This window comes from Schistocerca nitens, chromosome 4 (genome assembly GCF_023898315.1).
Source record: "Schistocerca nitens isolate TAMUIC-IGC-003100 chromosome 4, iqSchNite1.1, whole genome shotgun sequence".
NCBI classification, from domain to species: domain Eukaryota; kingdom Metazoa; phylum Arthropoda; class Insecta; order Orthoptera; family Acrididae; genus Schistocerca; species Schistocerca nitens.
Window position 1 is genome coordinate 485,327,585 of NC_064617.1, and position 21,767 is coordinate 485,349,351.

Genomic DNA, 21,767 nt, shown 5'->3' on the forward strand with positions numbered 1-21,767 from the left:
TCGTTTAGTTTCAGGTCTCTATCATCGTTTAGGTAGAAGAGAAAGTCTCAAAAAATCAAATCAAAAATTCATATTATATTAGATGAGCCTCTTAAAATCAGTATACTGAAACTAGCAAATACTCTGAATGTCATTTGTAGGAAAACAACGTACTTCCAACAATCGAATTGCATGACGTGTATGTATAAATTTTAAATTCACACACGGTTATTCAGAGATCTATTACAAAATTATTGTTATTATATTATCAAATTCACAAGAAAGTGTTTCAAAAAGAAATATTCTTACATTTGCGAAGTGTCATCCATTGAATTTGCTACATATCGACCAACAAACTCCAAGTTGACATGGCGATGGCGGTGGATTATGAATTGCCTCTTATTTAATGTTCCGCGTTTAGTGTTGACACTCTCTGATTTGTTGTATGAAAGTAAGTATTTTTTACACATTTTGTGCCATTTCAAAGTGTCTGAGCGCCGTGTCCATTTTTTATGTCCTTGTATTTACGGGTCATCGCAATAGTGTATCGTGAGAAAATGTGAAGGTAATTCGAAAACACATGTGTTGACTTGCACCTGTCAAAGTACTTAACGTATTACCACGCAATTGGGATTCTGACGAATCTAGTTGAATACGACCCAGTAATACAGTGTAGGCTTTAACGTGGCCGGCGCCGTAGTGCATTTCTGAATCTAGACCAACTTCGACTTGTTATTGACATCTTTGTCCTGGCGTAACTTATTATAATATTCCTAATTGCTATGAGTTCATATGTGTTTGCGTTTAAAAGGTGTAATCAGTGTGACATATTCCTGTAGTTACTGGAAGCTGTTCTTTTGCATGAGTTCGTATAATGTCTCCTAAAACTTTTGAGGATCTCTTTGTATTTAAGAATCTATGAAGGCTTCATGTTAATTCAGACGAGGAAGGTTACTAGTTTCGTGATTATTTCCACACGCCATCAAGATGATTGGCAGAAAATAGATGTAGAACTAATTGCTCAACAAGACCTTGTTGCGTGATTCAGCTGTGTGCCCAAAAGTCTTGAGGCAGTAGGGCAGGTGAATCACACTGGAGAGCATTGCTCAGCTGGCTAGAGAACCATTGTCAAATAACCTGAGTGACAGATAGGCTGTGTATGCTGTGTCACCCAGAGAACACGTTATATAATGAAGTATTGGTTCACACATTATGCACATATATTGCATATAAAGTACAAAAAATGCAATGGGGTCCACAATATAACTTTTTACCCATCGTGAGCTCCCACCCGCCACCAGAGTCACACAAAAATCGTGTGTGTGTGTGTGTGTGTGTGTGTGTGTGTGTGTGTGTGTGTGTGTGTGTGTGTGTTGTGAAAGCATAATAATTAAATTCTGTAGGAATTTTGTTGCAATTGAATGTGATTCCTAATTGTTTTATGTCGTGTTGACTCTTAAAAGTATTCTGTTTACATTTGGTATGACTTGACCCTCATATACAAATTTCTGAAGAAGCTGTAGTGATTAACATAAATATACAAAGTATCTGTTGGACCTGATGGGTGGTGGTCAGCAGGAATTGTGCACCTGTATCCACAATTTATTTTGTCAGGAGATGATGACAGAATAATGTGAATGGATGCTATTTTCCAAATTCAGTTTACTCCAATGTAGTATAGATTTGTTATTGGCTTCCTTATTGCATCAATGGTGGAATGCATATGTTGGATTGTTAACTGAGTTTATGGTGTGAACATAGTGGTCTAAACTCAGAGACCACCTTGTTAATAGCTTTTTTCTTTTTATGATTATTACAGAAACATCTGAAGCTTATCATTTCTTATGTAGTTTGTATAAATATGTTTTAAGATTTCATTCACAAATTTTCATTCATATTCAGTTATGTGCACTGTGATGCACGAAGATTACTACTGTTGCTATTGTTTTCAGGTTTATATTCTCTTTATGCTGTTATAACATTTCAAACTAATTTGTATCTTTAGTTGCAATAGAACTATAAGCTATTCAAGCTGTTCAGAGTACAGTTTTGATGTTTGATGTTTTAAAAAAATGTTTGCAATTAGGAAAAACACACACACACACACACACACACACACACACACACACACACACACACACACACACACACACACACACACACACACGCGCGCGCCCCCACCAGTCAATGGAAGCTTCTAATTCCACCTGTCTGCTTTGACCCATGACGTAAGGGTGTTGTGGTGTGTGGCGTCATTACGGTGTGGAGTTTGAGTTGATTGTGATTGAAGATGTCGTCTTGTGTTTGATAGTGCAACGAGAGAGAGAGAGAGAGAGAGAGATGGCCGGCCGAAATTTTTTGGTGGTAAGTAATTTTTTGGGAGAGGTCTATTTTTCTTGAGTTGTAATACTTTGTGTATTGAATGTGTTTTTATTTATGTAGGGATGTTTGAGTTTTTAATTTTTGAGGTGTTGGGGTTTTTGTTTTTCATAGTTGTAGGTGTTGGTTTTTTCGTATCAGTAATTATAGCTGACGTATGTAGGTTAAGGTATGTGACCGATTCCAATTTTCGTATTTTTATTTGTGGGTATATATCTGTTGGTACCCTAAGTTGTGGTCAAGGGAAATGTCTGATTCCAATTTTGTTAGTTTTTTGCTGTAGGCATTGGTGTTTTGGTATCGTCAGCTGCCATTGACCTATATAGGTCAACGGAAGTCAGATTCTTGTAGATTTTTGTAATTTTTTTTTTCCGTCGTCGTCTGTGTTTTGGTATCATAGGGTGTGTTTTTTTTTTGTACTGTTATATTTAGCTTGTTCTCTCCCTAAAACCCCAAATTTTCCGCAGTTCTCTCGTTAGTTTGATTGTATTTTTGGGGGGAGATGTTATTGTCTTTCTTGGGATTTAGAATCGATGCCTCTGCTACATATTTATCTTTGCCGCAGTTGCTACGGATCCTTTTATAGACGTTCCCATTAACATGGTTGTGTTTTGCCTATCCTTGTGTTACATTCATTCTGTGCGTGTTAATAAAGGCATTTATGTTCACTTTCAAACCTTAACTGTGTGTTTATTTAAAGTTCAATAACAACAGGTTATGGGCCCAGGCACAGTCACCCAGCAGTTTATTTGAAGTGAATAAAAACATTTTTTTCGTCGCAGATACAGAATGCCGATATCATGAGTTTAGTCAGTGTTAATTCGTTGCCGTTAACTGAAAAACTGAAAGGAAGAGAAAATTACAATACATGGCAATTTGCAATGAACACTTATTTACAGAACCAACAATTGTGGCAGTATATAATGGGAGAGATCAAAGATGAAGTTAATATATGTACCGCAATGGCCAAAATAATCTTATCAATTGATCCCGTTATTTATGTGCATCTGCAGAGCAAGTTATCTGCAAAAGAATTGTAGGATAAATTAAAACAAACTTACGAGGATTCAGGACTTCATTGAAGAATATGCCTGTTGAGAACGCTTTTAATGACACGATTCGAGAACTGTGTGTCTGTGGAAGAATGTGTCAAGAATAATTTCAACATCAAATAAATTTAATGATCTTAACTTTGAAGTGAAAGACGAGTGGGTAGGATGTATCTTGTTAGCTGGGCTGCCTAATGAGTACAAACTAATGATAATGGGTTTAGAGAACTCAAACATGCCACTAATGGGTGATTCCATTAAAAACAAATTGCTACAGGAAGTAAAAGATGAAGCGTGTGGCTACTCTCCAGGCGAATAAAAAAATAAATACAAGCGAATCAGCTCACACCACAATCCCAAAGGTCAGAGATGGTACATCTGCAACAAGTATGGACACACAGCGAAAAATTGTCGCAGTAGAAACAAGGCAAGCGAAAAATCAGTAATTAAAGAAACCAGTTACAAGAAATTCTTCATGATGCCACTGTCAACTAAAGCTGTACACAGAGAGTGGTTTGTGGCTTCTGGTGCATCAGCTCACATGTCAAACCATCCATATGATTTAAATTTTGTAGCGTCAGTTCCCAGTTCACAAGTGGTTGTAGCCATCAATGAAAATTTAACTCTTAAAGGGACAGGTTGCATGCATATTAAAGCTGTGGCAGGCCGAGAGAAAATAAATATTAATGTGACGGATGTACTTTGTTTCTCAGCTGAGTACAAATTCACTTTCCGCAAGCAAAATAGTGCAACAGGGTCACTCAGTCATTTTTGACGGTAGAGGCTGTCGCATTCGAGATACAGAGAAGAAATTGATAGCTACAGCATTGTTAATCAACAGAATGTATAGGCTGGACCAACCCAGTGATCGCAGTGCAGAAACAAAATATGCATCCATGTCTATTGTTGATGCGAATCTATGGCACAGAAGATTAGGCCACCTGCACTCAGATGCGATGGAAAAATTACGAATCGGTTTGGCTAATGGCATCAAATATAAAGGAGCCGTCGACACTCCATGCGTTACATGTGTAGAAGGTATGCAAACTAGATTTTCCTTTCCACACTCCACTTGTAGACCTAAAAGAATTTTGGAGTTAGTGCATTCAAATTTGTGGGGACCCATGCAAACCACATCGATTGGTGGAGCTAAATATTTTCTAACTCTGATTGATGATTTGTGCAGAAAGATTTTTTTATATCTGTCAGCAATAAATACAAAGTACCTGACATTATACACAATCTTAAAAAGTTCATAGAGAATCACAGGTGAAAGGCTTTGTATCATGCGAACTGATAATAGAAAAGAATATGTAAATGAAAGACTGACGAAGTTTTTAAGGGAAGAAGTAGTTGAACATTTAACTACTGTTCCCTACACTCCAGAACGAAAGGGTGTTGCAGAAAGGTACAATAGAACAATCGTAGAAAAGGCAAGATATGTTATTTGAAGCGAAATTACCTATGAGTTTTTGGAGGAAGCAGCCTCCACCGCAGTGTATCTCATTAACAGATAACCGACAAAAGCTTTGAACAAGATAATGCAAGAGGAAACTTTCTCAGGAAAGAAACATGACCTCAGACATCTAAGATTATTCGGCAGTAAGGCATTTGTACACATACCAAAAACCATTAGGCGCCAGTGGGACAAGAAATGTGTTCAGTGCATACTCGTCGGATACTGTGAAGAAAACAAGGCATATCGATTGTTCCATCCGGTTCAACAAAGAATCATTAAATCCAGAGATATGATATTTAAAGAAGAAATAATTAAAAAGAATAATAACAAGCCAGGAACAGGTGATCGTCGGATATCTATTCTGTTCACAAATAAGGAGAACATTGTGATTCAAGATGGCTCAAGGGACAACAGATCAGATAACAGCATTTCAGAATAAACAGGCTGTCGAAATAGAAGAATCTGAACTACCTCAACAAGTGCTCACTAGGGAACCCCCCCCTCCCCCCGCCCCCTCAGATTTAGTTATAAGTAGGCACAGTGGATAGGGCTTGAAAAACTGAACACGGATCAATTGAGAAAAACGGAAGAATTTGTGTGGAACTATGGAAAAAATAAGCAAAATATACAAACTGAGTAGTCCATGCACAAGATAGGCAACATCAAGGAGAGCGTGAGCTCAGGATCACCGTGGTCCCGTGGTTAGCGTGAGCAGCTGCGGAACGAGAGGTCCTTGGTTAGTCTTCCCTCAAGTGAAAAGTTTTTTTTAATTTTCAGACAATTATTATCTGTCCGTCTGTCCGATGCGATCACTTTTTTGGAGTGATTATCACATCCACAAGAAAACCTAAACTGGGCAAGGTAGAAGAATCTTTTTACCCATTCGCCAAGTGTAAAAGTTTGGTGGGTCGACAACATATTCCTGTCATGTTACGCACATGCTGTCACCAGTGTCGTATAGAATATATCAGACGTATTTTCCTGGGGAGGAATCGGTTGACCTATGACCTTGCGATCAAATGTTTTTGGTTCCCATTGGAGAGGCATGTCCTTTCGTCTACTAATCGCACGGTTTTGCGGTGCAGTCGCAGAACACATACACTAAACTTATTACAGTGAACAGAGATGCCAATGAACGAACGAACAGACCATAACTTTGCGAAAATAAAGGAAGTAAACTTTTCACTCGAGGGAAGACTTGAACCAAGGACCTCTCGTTCGGCAGCTGCTCACGCTAACCACGGGACCATGGAGCTCCTGAGCTCAGACTATCCTTGATGTTGCCTATCTTGCGCATGGACTACTCAGTTTGTATATTTTGCTTATTTTTTTCATTGTTCCACACAACTTCTTCCTGTTTTCTCGATTGATCTGTGTTCAGTTTCTCAAGGCCTATCCACTGTGCTAACTTATAACTAAATCTGAGGGGTTTGTCAGAAGATCTTCCAGAATACCCATACCAAAGCAGGTGGATGATTATGTGACCTATTGTACTAAAGATTCACAAGAATCAGAGCCATTAACTTTGGAAGAAGCTTTGCAATCCAAGGATTCAGAGAAATGGTTTCAAGCAATAGAAGAATTGAAGTCGCATGCGGAAAATAAAATTTGGGAATCAGCTATCCTGCCTCAAGGCAAAAAAGTGATTGATGCTAGGTGGGTCTTTAAGATAAAATGAGACTTACAAGGACAGATAATTAGCCATAAAGCTTGACTTTCAGTTAAGGGATGTTCACAAGTTAAAGGTTTAGACTATGGAGAAACATACTCACCAGTGATATGATACAATTCACTCAGATATTTTAGTCTAGCTGATAAATATGACTTGGACATTGATCATTGTGATGTGGTGACAGCTTTTTTGCAAGGTGATTTAAAAGAATTCCCACAGTTGACTATGTGACAAAAACTGTCAAACATGAAGGTACTAAGACTCGAGAAAGCAGTGTACGGACTTAAACAGGGAAGTCGATGTTGTAATATCAAACTGGACAAATTTCTACTAAGTCTAAATTTCAGCAGGTCCAACGCTGATCCATCTGTTTATCACAGAAACCAAGGAATCGATATATTAATTGTAGTTATTTATGTAGATGGCATGCTGATATTTTGTAACAATATGCAACAGAAAATTGCATTTAAAGAACAACTAAAGGAACAACTTAAAGGACCTTGGAGAAGTATCCAATTGTGTAAGGATCCGAGTGACGAGATCATAAGCTTGGACTTTTATGGTGGGATCAGACTCATTATATAAAGCAGATTTTATGGAAGTATAAATGGAATACAGTAATCCAGTATCCACTCCGCTTGACAATAACCAAGTATTAACTCATGAAATGAGCCCAAAAACAGAGAGAGAAAAAGATGCAATAAAGTCCCATATAAAGAAGCCATAGGTAGCTTAATGCATGCACAACTAGGTACTAGACCAGATCTAGCGTACACAATTGGAGTTGCGAGTCGGTTTAATAATAACCCTGGAATATCCAACTGGCAAGCTGTAAAGCGAATCCTAAGGTATATAAAGGGAAATAAAGACTTCAAGCTACAATTTTCCAAGGAAGGTCATGACATCACAGGTTACAATGATGCTGACTGGGTGCTGGGACATAGGAGACAGAAAATCAACCACTGGTTTTTTATTTGTCACAAGGTGCAGCAATATCATGGCATAGTAAGAAACAACCAACAGTAGCTCTCTCGACGACAGAAGCAGAATATATGGCTTTAACTTCTGCATGTCAGGAAGCACTTTGGCTGCAACGTCTGCAAAGAGAGATATCCCTTTTCCAAAAAGAGGGCCCGATAAGATTGTTTTGCGACAACAAAGGTGCAGCTGATCTGTCAAAGACAAGTGGATACAAAGGTTGCACTAAACACATTGACACCAGGCATCATTTCATCAGGGTAAAGATAGATACAGGAGAAATCGCAGTGGAGCAAATTTCCACAAATGCAATGCTTGCAGATATGATGACAAAGCCACTGCCAAGAACCAGACATCAGTAACTAACACAAGAATCTGGACTCAGAGAATGAAGTACTGAGAGACATCACTTCTTGTGGGGCTGTTGGAATTTAGAATCGATGCCTCTGCTACATATTTATCTCTGCCGCAGTTGCTACAGATTGCTTTTATAGACATTCCTATTACATGGTTGTGTTTTGCCTATCCTTGTGTTACATTCATTCTGTAGGTGTTAATAAAAGCATTTATGTTCACTTTCAAATGGTAACCACGTGTTTATTTCAAGTTCAATAACAACAGTTTTATTTATACATATTTCCGTGTTTGTTGGCATGTGTATGTGTATCATAGACGCCATATTGGAGATGCTTAAAATAGCCATTTCCGTCATATTGGTGACGTCATAGGTCAAAGCAGAGGGGTTGAACCGGACACTTCCTTATTTCCCCTTCCCTTATCCATGTCACCTTCAGCTACCAATTTAATAGACACTCAATTTATTAGACAATATGGTGAAATAACTTTTCAGTTTCTTCTCCTCAATCTACAGTGTGACCCTTTTTGAACACATCTAATTAATGAATGAATATTTTACTCACCAGGGTATTGTATGTTGTTCGTTTAATACCATTTCCCAGGCCGGAACTCAGACCTTTTGTGATTTAAGCCCTTGGCAACTAATCTCTTTACTGCCTAAGGAGAATGCTAACAATTGCTTATCCACAATTTCCAGCATAAAGACTCTCGTAGCTTTCGCGGTGCATTTATTAACTTGAGTAATCACTGCTACAAAATCATCATGACCACTAGTCCTTGTCACTATATTGACACAGACAGTAGGGTCAAGCCTGTTTGTAGCTACAAAGTCCACAATTTCACTGTGTGTGTGTGTGTGTGTGTGTGTGTGTGTGTGTGTGTGTGTGTGTGTGTGTGTGTGGGTGTGGGGGGGGGGTGTTTGACCTCGATAGGAATACTTTTTTTTTTTTAAGTGTAATCAACACTTCCCTCCTTATGACATCTAACCTGTCTATTTTGTATACATTCCATGCCTAGTTAAAAATTAGGGCATACTGAAAAGTAAGGCCTTCAAGTTTTTTATGTGAAAACTCTTAACGCTTTTTAAATAAAGTAAGTGTTGTTAATGTTCTACATCTTTATTCTTCATGTCTGCATATTTATTTCTCAACTTAAGTTAGTATGGTGAAAAATACATTTCCCTTAATGAGAGTCCAGTTTCTTGACACTGTCACTGCAGAATGACTGCCTTTATTGATGGAGCCGCAACCTCAACTTTGCTTGCACTGCTTCATCCTTATCAAAGAGAAGACCTCGAAATTATTTGTGTTGGAGACAGTTGAAAATAGGATAGTACCGAGTCAGGACTGTGTGGACGGTGATTGATGACAGTAATCTCAAGTTGTCAGATTGTGGCAGATTTCGCAGCACTTATTACACATCATCCCACTATACTTCATAAACTGTGTGTGTAAATTGTAGCAAAACTCCTCACAGTCATTGCCCTTGTAAACAATCTCTTTTGTACCAAGCTGTCCAGAGCCATCACCTTCCAGAACACAGGTTTGCCCAAATTTTTATTTTATATTTAGGAGAAGGAAATATGGGAATAAAAGACCTCTGCTTTAACAGCTTGTCAAACTACGAAGGCCATATGAACGGCTTATGCAGTGGATATGGTATCAGTTCTCTGTTAAGTCATGACTATTTTATAAATCATGAAACCGTTAGAGGAAGAAGTTACCAACTCCCTTAAACACTACCCATACTGCATGATTGGGTACCCCTTAGCTGATTTAGGTGGTGGCCCTCCATCTCTGGAGTTGCTGGAGAGATGGATGCTCTGCAGAACAATGTCGTCCTGGATTTTAACTGATCCCACACACAAATAATTATCATTGAAGGAAAGGAGCAAGTGCATCAGTATGTATAATGATGTGCTGATTGTCAGAGCTGGTGGGAAGAGGCACACACTGAAGATGATGTGAGGACATGAATTGTGAGGCAGTGACAGGATGGAGGGAGGCTAAACTTTCAGGAGACAGTTTGGAGACAACGGATTACCAGAGACTGAGGCCAGAACAATTACGGGAGTGAAGGATGTGTTGTGAGAAGAACTCTTATCTGCGTAGTTCAGAGAAGATGTTGGAGGGAAGAATCCAGATGGACCAGGTTGTGAAGCAGCCAGTGAAACTTGGCATGTTATGTCACCAGGTGTTCAACGTTGTTCTTGGTGAGAGTTTGGCAGTCACTAGTCATCCTGATGGACAACTGGTCAGCATTCATGCATAAAAAGCAGTGCAGTGTTTGCAACAGAGTTGTTATATGACATGGCTGCTTTCACAGGTGGCCCAGCCACTGATAGGGTAGGATAAGCTTGTGACAGAGCTGGAGTAAGAACTACAGGGTGGGTAGATTCCTGTGGCAAGGGGTTGGTATTGGAAGTGGCATAGGGATGGGCTAGGGTGTTGGGTGGGTGATGGCCCACCACTTTAGGAGGGGTGGGAATGATCTTTGGTAGAATGTGCCTCATTTCTGGGCATGCTGAGAGAGAATCAAAGTTTTGACCTAGGATATTGTTCAGTTCCTCCAGTTCAGAGTGATAATGAGAAATAAGGGGTGGGGGGATGCTTCTTTGTAGTTACTTCCTGGGGGTGGTGGGAGGATTGGGGGGGGGGGGGGAGATATGACATGGGATACCTGTTTGCATACTAGGTTTCAGAGGAGGTTGGGGGTGGAGGGGGGTTGCCTGCCTGTGAAGGCCTTTTTAAGACCTCAGCAAAGGAGTCCTCGTCAATGCATACACCGTAGAGACACACCGTAATATTTAAGCAGGAAAAAAAAAACTACTTTTTAGACTGCAAAGTGAGATTAAAAAATATTTTTGAACTGACCTTTAAAATCCCTGAAAATTGTACTACTACTACTACTACTACTACTACTACTACTCCTTCTTCTTCTTCTTCTTCTTCTTCTTTACTGCCATTGAGAGTGCTGCTTATGACATGAAAGATTTAATGACAATTTCTTCTGTCACTCTTAGACCACGACTCTTTTATTCACTGACACACGTTTGACTGTAGGTTGTTTGAAAGCTCCCTTTAGTATGAATCCATTTGTGCAAAACCTCTCTCATACACACTTCAAATGGTTTATTTATTGATACATCAAGAGATTACAGTTGTGAAGAAAGTCCTCCTGGAATAACAGCAAGCTCTGTATTTCCCTGCCTCAATTCATCATTCACAGAATTTTTCAAATGACTGCCTACTAAACTAATCTAGCACAAGAAGACATCTCTTCTTCAATAAAGCACCTTTCTTTCTCTCCCATACTCTGTTAATCCTTAATTTCATACCAGTCTCGTCCATCCAGCTCTTGTCATGTATGTGAACACAATCGCTTGGCGGTATTTCAGAAGGTTTTGACATTGTTTTGCACTTGAATATGATCATTGGCTTAAGTTTAGTGCCATCAGCACAGCATGAAAGAACAACAGGGTAGTACTTTTTTATGTCCACTTGTTTTTGTATTTACAGTTTTAGCTCCTTTGATGGCAAGAGCTCTGTTACTCAGCACATCAAATGTCTGAGGAGTTTTGTCCATATTCGCCACTTGGCTTAGTTCCACATTGATTTTATTTTGATGTTGAATAATAAAGTGATGGAAAGATATTTTCTCTTCATACTCTTGTAGCATTTTGTGAGGTATTTTGATTTTGATTCACACGCCAAGTCTATGAGGCTTCACAAACTTGTAGCACAACCAACTCCACCCTTAGTCTGTTAAGCTCCACTGTAGAGCTAGCTTGAGAGCATGTATTTGAATCATTTTTGTATTAATTTAAATGCCGTCTTGACAATGTCATTCAATCCATTTCAGTACATAATCTAGTTTTGGCCATTATGCATTCAGTTCTTTATTTGCACATTAAGTCTTACTCATTTTTTTTTCAGTTTTTCTTTACTAGCCCACCAGTTGCGAGCGGTTTTTCTAGTGGTGGAGGGATGAAATGCTTCTCAGCTGGTCTGTTTACATATTCTTCTGCATATGCTATTACTTTCAGTGTATAGCCCGCATCATATGAATACCTTTAATTTTTTCCATTACAAAACTAGCTACTAATAAAAATATTCTACTGTTACTGACAATACAAATCACTTTCAATTAGAGTTCACCAGCCTCGTAGACTGCAATGATGCATCACATACTCGGGTAATCTGTATCACTTCTTAGTCTCGGATGTTATTGAATTTAGCATATGTTAAAATTCAGGAGTAAGTCAGAAACAGGTATTTTGTTTTCTCCAAAAAAATTCCTGCCCTGAATACAAGCCTCCAAAGATGACACTGCGAACACCATTTTGAAGATGTGAACTTGGAAAAATTATTAAAATGCTGTATCTCTGTAATAGTTCTAGATATTTTGTTAGTTTTTTTTTATTTAAAAGATAATTGCTTTATGATTACATTGGTATCCTTAGTTTGAACTTATCTGTCAAAGTTCTTTTATTTTGAAATTTTTAATAATTTACAGATTTTTTTTTTAACAATGCCAATCCAGAAAATTTAGATTTTTTGTTTTCTGTCGATTAATACCATGTAGTGCTATATTCTCTGTAAAGGAGAGCTTCCACTTTTAAGTTGGACAGATTTCATTTTTTAAAAAACATTTTTTTTGTAACTTTCAAGAGTATTGTATGTATTTACTGAAGTTGTTTTGTACTAATTTCTTTGTTACATTGTTTATTTCTATTGTCTTTGTTACAGTTACTTCTTTTCACTTTCTTTGTTGCGGTTACTTCTTAAACTTTCTTTGTTGCGGTTACTTTTTAAACTTTGTTGTAGTTTCTTGTTAGTTTCTTTGTTGTGGTCGTTCATTGCATGTTTCTGTATTGTAATTGATCAGTGCTAATTTGTTTACTGAAGAGGCGTCTAAGAAATCTGAGACCATCCAGCGAGTTCTGTGTTTTTGTGAAGGATTTGCCAGTTGACACAGTTGCAGTTCTTTTGTGAAAAGGACTGTTTGAAATGTCTTGCTACTAGGGCCACAGGAGAGTGAAGTGTGCTGACTATTTGCGTATCCATAAAATAGTGATATAAAAGACAAACAAAAAAAAACAGACTTCTTTCAGGTTGAGAATCAGCATTCTCATTTGAAGACTGTTTCAAAGTGAAGATGTTTCCAGTGACGACTTTTTGTGTTCTAAGTGTTTTGACAGAATAACAACAATGACAGTGTCTGAACAAGGTGAAGTCTACCATGGTGCAGATGATGCAGATTTTGCATCAATAGAGGGAGAATTAAATATCCTGAATCAATCAACTACAGAGGTAGGTGTTAGTCCTGTTGAGAAATCATGGTCAGTGAAGTAGAGTCATAAGCTCTATTCATCGAGAAAGTGTAGAGAAATTACTAAAGCTATGGATGAATACATTACAGCAAAACTGACCACACTCTCCAAGGTAGAAATTCCGTCTTCAGAAAAAAATGAACCAAAGCACTCTTGCACCAGGAATTTTTCACAAATATCAATTCAACTGTTGAATATTGTGCATCGTACAGTGAAAACGTGCAAGTTTTAACTATTATTCCAGAGACATTTTCGAAGAAAACAGTTTTGAACCAAATTCCATCAGTATCAAAGTAGATGGTAGACAAATAAAGAAATGTGAGGTCTGTGAAAGGAGTCTTTGGAAGACCAGATCCCTATTATGGTCATCCTGCAGAATTAGCTAAAGTTCAAATAGTGCAGCCATTTTATCTGGAAGATAAATGGGACTGTTCACACCAGAGTGCAAACAAAAAAGTCAGTATGACTCTAATAGTTGAAGGTGGAAAAAGTTGTGAAAGTGAAGACATACATGACTCGCGGTATCAAAGAAACTTTTGCTATTTATAAGAGCAACTATACAACTTCACATATTGGAAGATCAAAATTTTATGCACTACGACTAAGTGGGTGGTTCCACACCCACCTAGATATGTCTGTTTATGTGTATACTGTGAGAATTTTGATCTTTGTGTGGTAACTTTGAAGAACTTGCTGGAGTATGTGTCATATGACACCTTGGTTGGGCATGTGAAGTCATTAGTCTGTGAAGTAAAGCGAGAGACTTGTTTGTTTCAAGAATGTAGTGACTGTCCTGTAAAGGGAAGACTTTCTTTACAGACATTTAGCCTGGACCATGAAGCAGAAATTACATGTGTGACATGGGAGGAAAATAAATGAATTAAGGAAACCATTGCCTTTGACAGTTTCATTGATGACCTTAGTAAATGTTCAGTGAAAGCAGTAACACACCAGCATCTAAATAAGTTGCAATAACAACACATTGCAGAAGTGAAAGGGTGTGTACAGACTGAAGAACTATGTTTAGTGCTTCACTGTGATTTTGCTGAGAATTGGTCTGTAATACTTCCACAAGAATTACAAGGGTATCATTGGCATAATGACCAGGTTTCAGTTTTTACAGGAGTGACATATTTTCAAAACAAGACCACAAGTGTTGCAGTTATAAGTGATGACACAGAACATGACTCTGCACATGCTTTGCTAGCAGTGCGCAAAATTCTTCAGCTGCAAACGGGGGCAGAGAAGATCGTCATTATTACTGATGGTGCTCCTAGTCATTTTAAAAATTGTTACCAGCTGTTTGAATTGTGTAAGTCAATCGTGCCAGTTGACTGGGCATACAGTGCTACTGGTCACGGGAAGGGGCCTTGTCATGGAGTAGGAGGCCTGCTGAAGCACCATGTTTCAAAACATAATCTTTAAAGACCAAATACAGCTGCGATTCAGAATGCTGAGAATTTTATGAGAGTCATTAAATCTCATACATCCACAGCTCTCATTCTTTTGTCCAAAGAGGAAATCGAAGAATTCCTTGAGCAGAAAAAAAAGAATGGTCCAAACAAACTATTATAGTGTAAGGAATTCAGAAGACAGATTTTTGGACTCAAAGTGATGGACGAACTCATCTTGCAAGCACTGTAAAGAACAAGAAAGAAGAAATATTGTTCGTTCGGCCAGCATCTCAGAAACAGATTCACAACCAGAGAAGGTGTGTGTGTGTGTGTGTGTGTGTGTGTGTGTGTGTGTGTGTGTGTGTGTGTGTGTGTGTGTAGGGGGGGGGGGAGGGGTAGAGAGAGAGAGAGAGAGAGAGAGAGAGAGAGAGAGAGAGATTGGTAGATTGCAGAGATTATAGACACCAGTTATGAGTTAAACGAAATTCCAGCTGAAGGACAGCAACAATGCCATCAGTGTTCACTTCCTGTTCACAATGTTTTGAAGGTTGTAAGTGCTCCAGTTCCTATTGGTTCAACAGGAAGGCATCACTCTATATCAAAGGAAGATACTGGACCATTGGAACACATTTTTAGTTCATTGACTGGCTAATTTCAGTACAAAACAGTGCACAGAAGCTGTATAAATTGAAACCTTTAAGTCTTTCGACCTTTCACATACATTTTGGAACCATTTAAAATGCTTGAAAAATGAATCTCTTACTCATCTTTCAAAACTAAAATTATGTTAAATAAGGCTAAGTTTTGAATTTTTTGATCCCGTTATGTGATAATGTGGCAATAAAGCAGTTTTTATGTATGGCAAAAATTTCAATTGTTTATAAAACCTGTTCAACCTAAAAGTGGAAGCTTTCCTTTTCAGGGAATGTCGAACTATATGGTACTAATCAACAGAAAAAAAATCAAAATTTTATGGATTGGCATTTTTTAACTTTTTTCCATAAATTATAAAAAAATTCAGAATTATACAGTAAAAGAACTTTGACAAATGAGTCCAAATGGAGGATTTCTTTGTAATCATAAAGCAATTATCCTTCAAATAAAAAAACAAAAACAAAATATCTAAAACTGCTTCAGAGATACAGCATTTTAATATTTTTTTCCAAAATTCACATCTTCAAAATGGTATGTGCAGTGTCATCTTTGGTGGGCTGTATCTCGGAGCAGTTTTTTTTTTTTTTTGATAAAACAAAAACAATATGTGTTCCTTACTTAGTCCTTCATTTTAACATGTGTTAAATTCAATAACATCAGAGACAATGAAAGTAAGAGTTTTTCCTAGCCTGCCTGAATTGATATGGACTATGCTTGCTAGACAGTGTCCTACATTTGTGTTGGTGGGACTGGAGGGAGACAGTATTAGGTTTCCCACAGCATTGAATATATTGTCATTTTCAAAACTGGTGGGAATTTAAAGTCAAACACGGGACATTTTAATATTACTTTTGAGTATAAGATGCCCCTGAATTTTTGAGGCAATTTTTGAAGTTGTTAGGTAGAGAAGGTTCATGTGGAGTGGATGGGAGAGGTGGCGTTGTGGTTGTGAAGGAATAAGGATAGAAAGTCTTGGCTTGGAATCCAGTCATGAAGGTATCATTAATGAACCTGAACCAGGCTAGGTTTTGGGAGGTTTTGGAGGCTAAGAATGTTTCCTGTTGGACGATAAACAGGTAGGTATAGAAGGGTGCCCTTTGGCTGCCCATGGCTGTGCCATGAATTTGTTTGTATACCTTTCCTTCAAAGGAAAAGTGGATGTGGATTAGGATATATGTGGTAAGGTGTATAAAAAATGCGATGGTGGTTTGGAGTCTGAAGGATGTTGGGAAAGGTACTATTTGATAGTGGCAAGGTCATGGTCATGGTCATGGGCATGAGGAATGTTGGTGTGTAGGGAGGTGGCATCAACAGTGATGAGTGGGTATCCAGGCGGTAAAGAGATTGGAATGGTGGAGAGGCAGTGAAGGATGAAGTTAATGTCTTTGATGTGAGAGACTAGGTCTCGGGCAATTGATTAGAGGCGTTGATCAAGAAGAGCAGAAATTCTTTCAGTGGAAGCTCAGTAGCCAGCTACTATGGAGCATAAATGTTTGTTGTTTTTGTGGATGTTTGGGATCACATGGACGGTAAGTTGCAGGGTGTTGTGGCTGGGAGGAGGTAGATTAATTCAGGCGAGAAGTTCTGGGAAGGGTCTATGGATTTTAGTAGAGATTGTAGTCATGTCGGCCACCTGGGATGGGATCACTATGGCAGAGTTTGTAGCTGTCGAGTTAAGATAGTTGACGGAGACTTTCTTCAGGTAGTTGCTGCGATTCATCATGCCAGTGGTGCAGCCTTTGAATGGAGGGAGGATGATCATTTTAGATTATATTTTGAGGTAGTGGATGGCTGTCATTTCCTCTGCTGAGAGATTGGTGTTCTTAGTTGGTTAGACAGGAGGGGGAAGTGGATGTTCACAGTTGGATGGTGTACTTCATTCACTGACTCTCAAACATTCCCACGCCTTTACCTCCTGGATCCCTACTCGTCACTATTGATGTCACCTCCCTACATAGCAGCATCTCTCATGGCCTTACCACAATGAGGCCAAAATGAAGCACTGGCGTGGTGTGTGTGTGTGTGTGTGTGTGTGTGTGTGTGTGTGTGTGTGTGTGTGTGTGTGGGGGGGGGGGGGGGGGGAGAGAGAGAGAGAGAGAGAGAGAGAGAGAGAGAGAGAGAGAGAGAGAGAGAGAGAATTTGCTCTAGCTAATAAAAGATTTACTCAGGAAGATAGCAAGTCTTCTTTCCTGTTGTCTGTGTCTATTGATGACTGAACTCTGCTTTTCGGCGAGTAGTCACCTTTAACGCACAGGTATTTGCAAGGAGTAAGGGGACACCCTTCTGTGAATAATCTTAGTTATATAAATGAAAAACATGTTATTTAATCAAACAGCAGAAATGGGAGTGTTGGGAATGGTATGTTGCTTCAATGAATTCATCCAAAACAAATGACCCTAACTCTCTTCAAATCCTTCCTTTCACTTATTCCATTACTCTGCAGCGCATAGTTAAATAGTGATGACGTGTTTCAGTTGTAGAAAAGTTACTTAAAGTCATATTAACTTTTATAATCGATCACAATGTAAAATGAACTTGTGATCTGCAATAATTTCAAATAGTTCAGTTTGTGCTGTTAAGTGTGGCCATTTTTTTCTAAACTGTGAACTATTGTGAAAAAGGGAATACAAATCAAAACAGCCTCATTCACTGACAAGAGTTCTGGTATTTTACATCTAGAAAATTGAAGAAATAAGCATATTTAGTCCCTGAATAATCCCATTTCCTCAGCTACTCCCTCTTTTCTCTCCTCTTCTCCTGTGTGTAGTAATGTTTGTTGCAAAAAATGCCAAAAACATAAAGTACAAGATCTGTCAAAAAAGAATTAAACTTTCTGTTATCAACAAACTGGATGTTACACAACTATTATACTATACTGAACTGTGTTTTCACGCGGCAAGCAGTTTCATCAAAAGCAGTCAGCTCAGTTACAGTGAATAAGCAGTTTATTACAGGCATGTTCTAATGTTCTAGCACTCTTCTGGAAGGCAAAAATGGTTTCATGCTTAGCTCCACAGAAAACAAAACTGCAAAAGTATTTTGAGCAGTGGCTGGCACAATTACAAATGTGCAGAGTCAGACGAGACCCACCACCACTAACCGAACAAACTGATAAGTATGCAAATTAGCTGCCATGGTTTCTTTTTTGTCTGACCTTATATACAGCATTTAATGGCAGTGTAAAACAACATACCTGTAGTAAACTGCTAATCCACTGCCATTGAGTTGTTTGAATTTGTGACAGTTTAAGGATGCAGTTAAAAGGAATGGTGGAGAGGGGAGGGTCACACACTAACATGCCACATCAAACAACTGTTTATCTTTTTTTTGTCACAGCACGTATTTTAAGGAAAGAAAGATTTATTTTCTCATTTCATTTACCTTATATTTGTGACAGTGATTTACTCTCTTCACTAACTTCGTTTCATTACATGCAGGAAAACAATTATCAATAAAGAAAACACAGATAACCAGTGAAGAGTGTGTCACCATGCATACCTATTTTTATTTCCATTTTTTGTGTGATTTTCAGGTAAATAGAAGGGTTAATTCTAAGCTTTCAGTTACTGAACTTTGTGAGATGTATTTGTCTCTTGTGGTAGTGATGATGGTTTCTCTTTTCTCCCCGCAGTTTAAACCACAAGCCGATCAGCACATTGCCAGATGTGCTTCCAAATTCTCCACTGTGACTAAGTGATTGCAGTACAGCAATTTCTCTTGAACTAATAGAGAACTACTCTGAGTCCGAGAAGCATGCTGCAACATGTACAGTTCGAGATAATCATGTCATTGTAGATATGCGTTAATGGAACTAATGACAGTTGAAGAACAGAGCTACATCATTTTTGCAGCTGTTTGTATGCTGTGAACGAACTATAACAATTTTAATTTTGTGAGACTTTGTCCTGATAATTTGAAGTTCAGAGAAAGTACTGTAATGGTTTTATCATAGCTTTTAAAGAAAACATTTTATGCTGTAGTTGTGTGTTTTTCTTGTGTTAGCACTGAATTATGAGTAATGAGTATGTCCTGTAGACCACAAACCTAGCTTTTTCTGAAGCAAGTCTCAACAACAGTAAAGTGAAAAATGACAGTTCCAAAAAGAACTTGTGTATAAAAACAATGTTCCAAACATCATTTTCTTTTGCTGTACCAAAACTGTGTGCAGTCTATTGTGAATATATACCACGTTCTAAAAATTCAGATAGTGTATGAGACCAAGAAATTGTGTATTGAAGTTTTAGCTGATTTACATTTAGAAGGAAATGATTATTATTTATAAAATAAAATAAAAAGAACTTCTGTTTTGTATGAACATCGGTGAACTTTAATATTAAAGTCGTCATTAAATTAAAAGTGTGAGTTTTGATATGAAAATTTTTGCTAACAAATTTTCATATGCCACAAACAGTAAGAAGATTAAATCTGTACTACAAGAGAGGGATAATGTAACGTGTTCAGAATTAGCATACAACAAAATAAATTGTGATGAAGTGTTGCAGTATAGCAGTTCAGATGCCACAACGGGCAGAATATCACCCTCTCAAAAACAAATTGAATCTTTGCATGTTTTTCGCAATGAGGAAGGAAATGTTACCAATAGGGCCAATAAAAGCAAAAGTTTATCTTTGGGGAAGAGCAGAGTACAAACCATTCATAAACTTAAGGAACTACGTGTTGTTCTGAAAAGATTGCCTGAACTGTGGTTAAGAAAAAATCAGTTCACTGTTGGCAGAATCAATAAACTATCAAATCAAAATAAATATACTTCCAGAAACATAGCAGTTAAACCAAATTCTTGTTCTGATGTCAACAAAAGCAATTGCACCAAAGCACAAGTTACAGATAGTTCCGATTCATCATCAACTCTAGATGCAGTGCTTCACAAAGGAATCACTGATTCCTCAGCAGTACAGGATGCTGAGCTGATTTTGTTTTTGTCTAAGTTTAAAACAGAGCATCCAGAATTTTTAGTCAAGAAACTGCATGTATCTTTACACAAATTGTCAAGTAATTTACATTCATATAATTGGTCTCAGATAGAAAACATTTATCAGAGATGCAAAGATTGCCACATCATTACTGTTCACAACAGCATTAATCAAGAAAATTCACCCAACCGAGCGGCAGTCAATAAGAGTTCAACTCGGTTAGAATCAAGTAAGAAACTGAGCATTTTACATGAGAATGAAAGTTCTTATGAAAATTTGAATGTGGTAGTTAAGAGAAAAAGACAGAGAAAGTGGCATTTCAATTGCATATTTTGTTCAGATGATAATGAGACAGCTCAACAGAACCATTTATCCAAAAAATGTAGAGGACTTGAATCAGTGAAAACATTTTCCCCTTTTGTGTTAACAGAGAGAGAATTCAGTGAAAACGAAATGGATTCCTCAGATACGTCTTACATTCCTGCTAAAGAAAGAAAGCATACTGTTCATGGTAAGCAAAATATCCATAATAAAGAATTATCGAGATTGCGCAGGGTGTCGCCCGTGGAACTTATAAACGCTGTAAAGTATGCAATGCATTTGGCACTGACTGAGCCATGGTTACAGCTGGATGTGTCTGGTCCTCCAGAATGCTGTGAATCTCAACATCATAGGATGGTATTGCATTGGATGAAGCCAGATATAAGTATGTCTGATTTATTCAGAAATGCTCTGTCACAAGGTGTATGGCTCCCATCTTTACTTCACATGATTATTTCTGCTGGGGCAATTCCTCAGCCTGAGGATGTGCAAAACATTCTGCTGTTTGTCATGGTATGTATTTCAGTAAACATTTTGTTTCTTTGTGTGTGTGTGTGTGTGTGTGTGTGTGTGTGTGTGTGTGTGTGTGTGTGTGTGTGTGTGTGTGTGTGTCTAGAGTTGTTACCTTCACTGTTTAAAATATTTATATTTCACTAATGAATTTCCATATGAAATACTTTCTGTATAGGTAAAATGTAATAGTAGCAGGTGTCCAGTCAGTTTCTTAAAAGCTTGGGTTTCTAATAAACCATTTGACACAATGTGTTCATTTTAAGTAGGTGAGTATTAGAATTTCATAGTTAGAGAAACTTAAATATTGGGGCAATTTTGGCCTTCACTGTAAAATACATTATTGTTGCTTAACTCTCATCATGAGTTTTACTACTGTCCATTAACATAAGATAGTCAATACCATGTAATTTGAAGGTGACTGGTAGTGGAAATCAGTTATCCACTAGCAAAAATAAGCATACATAAATACTACATTTTTCAGACTTGTGTCTTGCATTATTTTATCCAATTTTACACTTATAAAGATAGGCCATTGTCACAATCAATAAAATTTTTCTGGTTTGTGACAACATTGTCAATATGTAAAACTACCGACGTTTTGGTCACTGTTGCATATGACCTTCAGGGTGTTTTCGTTTACTGCTGAATGAGAAAATTTTATTCCTTATATACCTGCAGATGTGGCTGTTGCCTAATTCTGATAGGCTGTTAAGGATGAAGGAGAGGGATGGTAGAAGTTCTTTGTTGGT

At 37.9% G+C, this 21,767-nt stretch overlaps 1 protein-coding gene across 6 annotated transcripts in view; it reads left to right on the forward strand.

The window, feature by feature from the left end:
- The first annotated feature begins 54 nt into the window (after positions 1–54).
- LOC126251314 (uncharacterized) overlaps positions 55–21,767 on the forward strand; it is a 214,016-nt gene continuing 192,303 nt past the window's right edge. Inside the window, exons 1-4 of one of the 6 annotated variants that reach the window (XM_049951640.1) lie at positions 114–178; positions 299–430; positions 11,809–11,878; positions 18,885–21,018. In XM_049951640.1, coding sequence (XP_049807597.1) covers positions 19,624–21,018 — 1,395 coding nt within the window. In that variant the 5' untranslated portion in view covers positions 114–178; positions 299–430; positions 11,809–11,878; positions 18,885–19,623. Of the gene's footprint in view, positions 179–298; positions 431–2,298; positions 2,344–11,808; positions 11,879–18,884; positions 21,019–21,767 lie in introns of those variants that run through there. The other 5 variants (XM_049951643.1, XM_049951639.1, XM_049951641.1 and 2 more) reach the window with 5 other exon arrangements.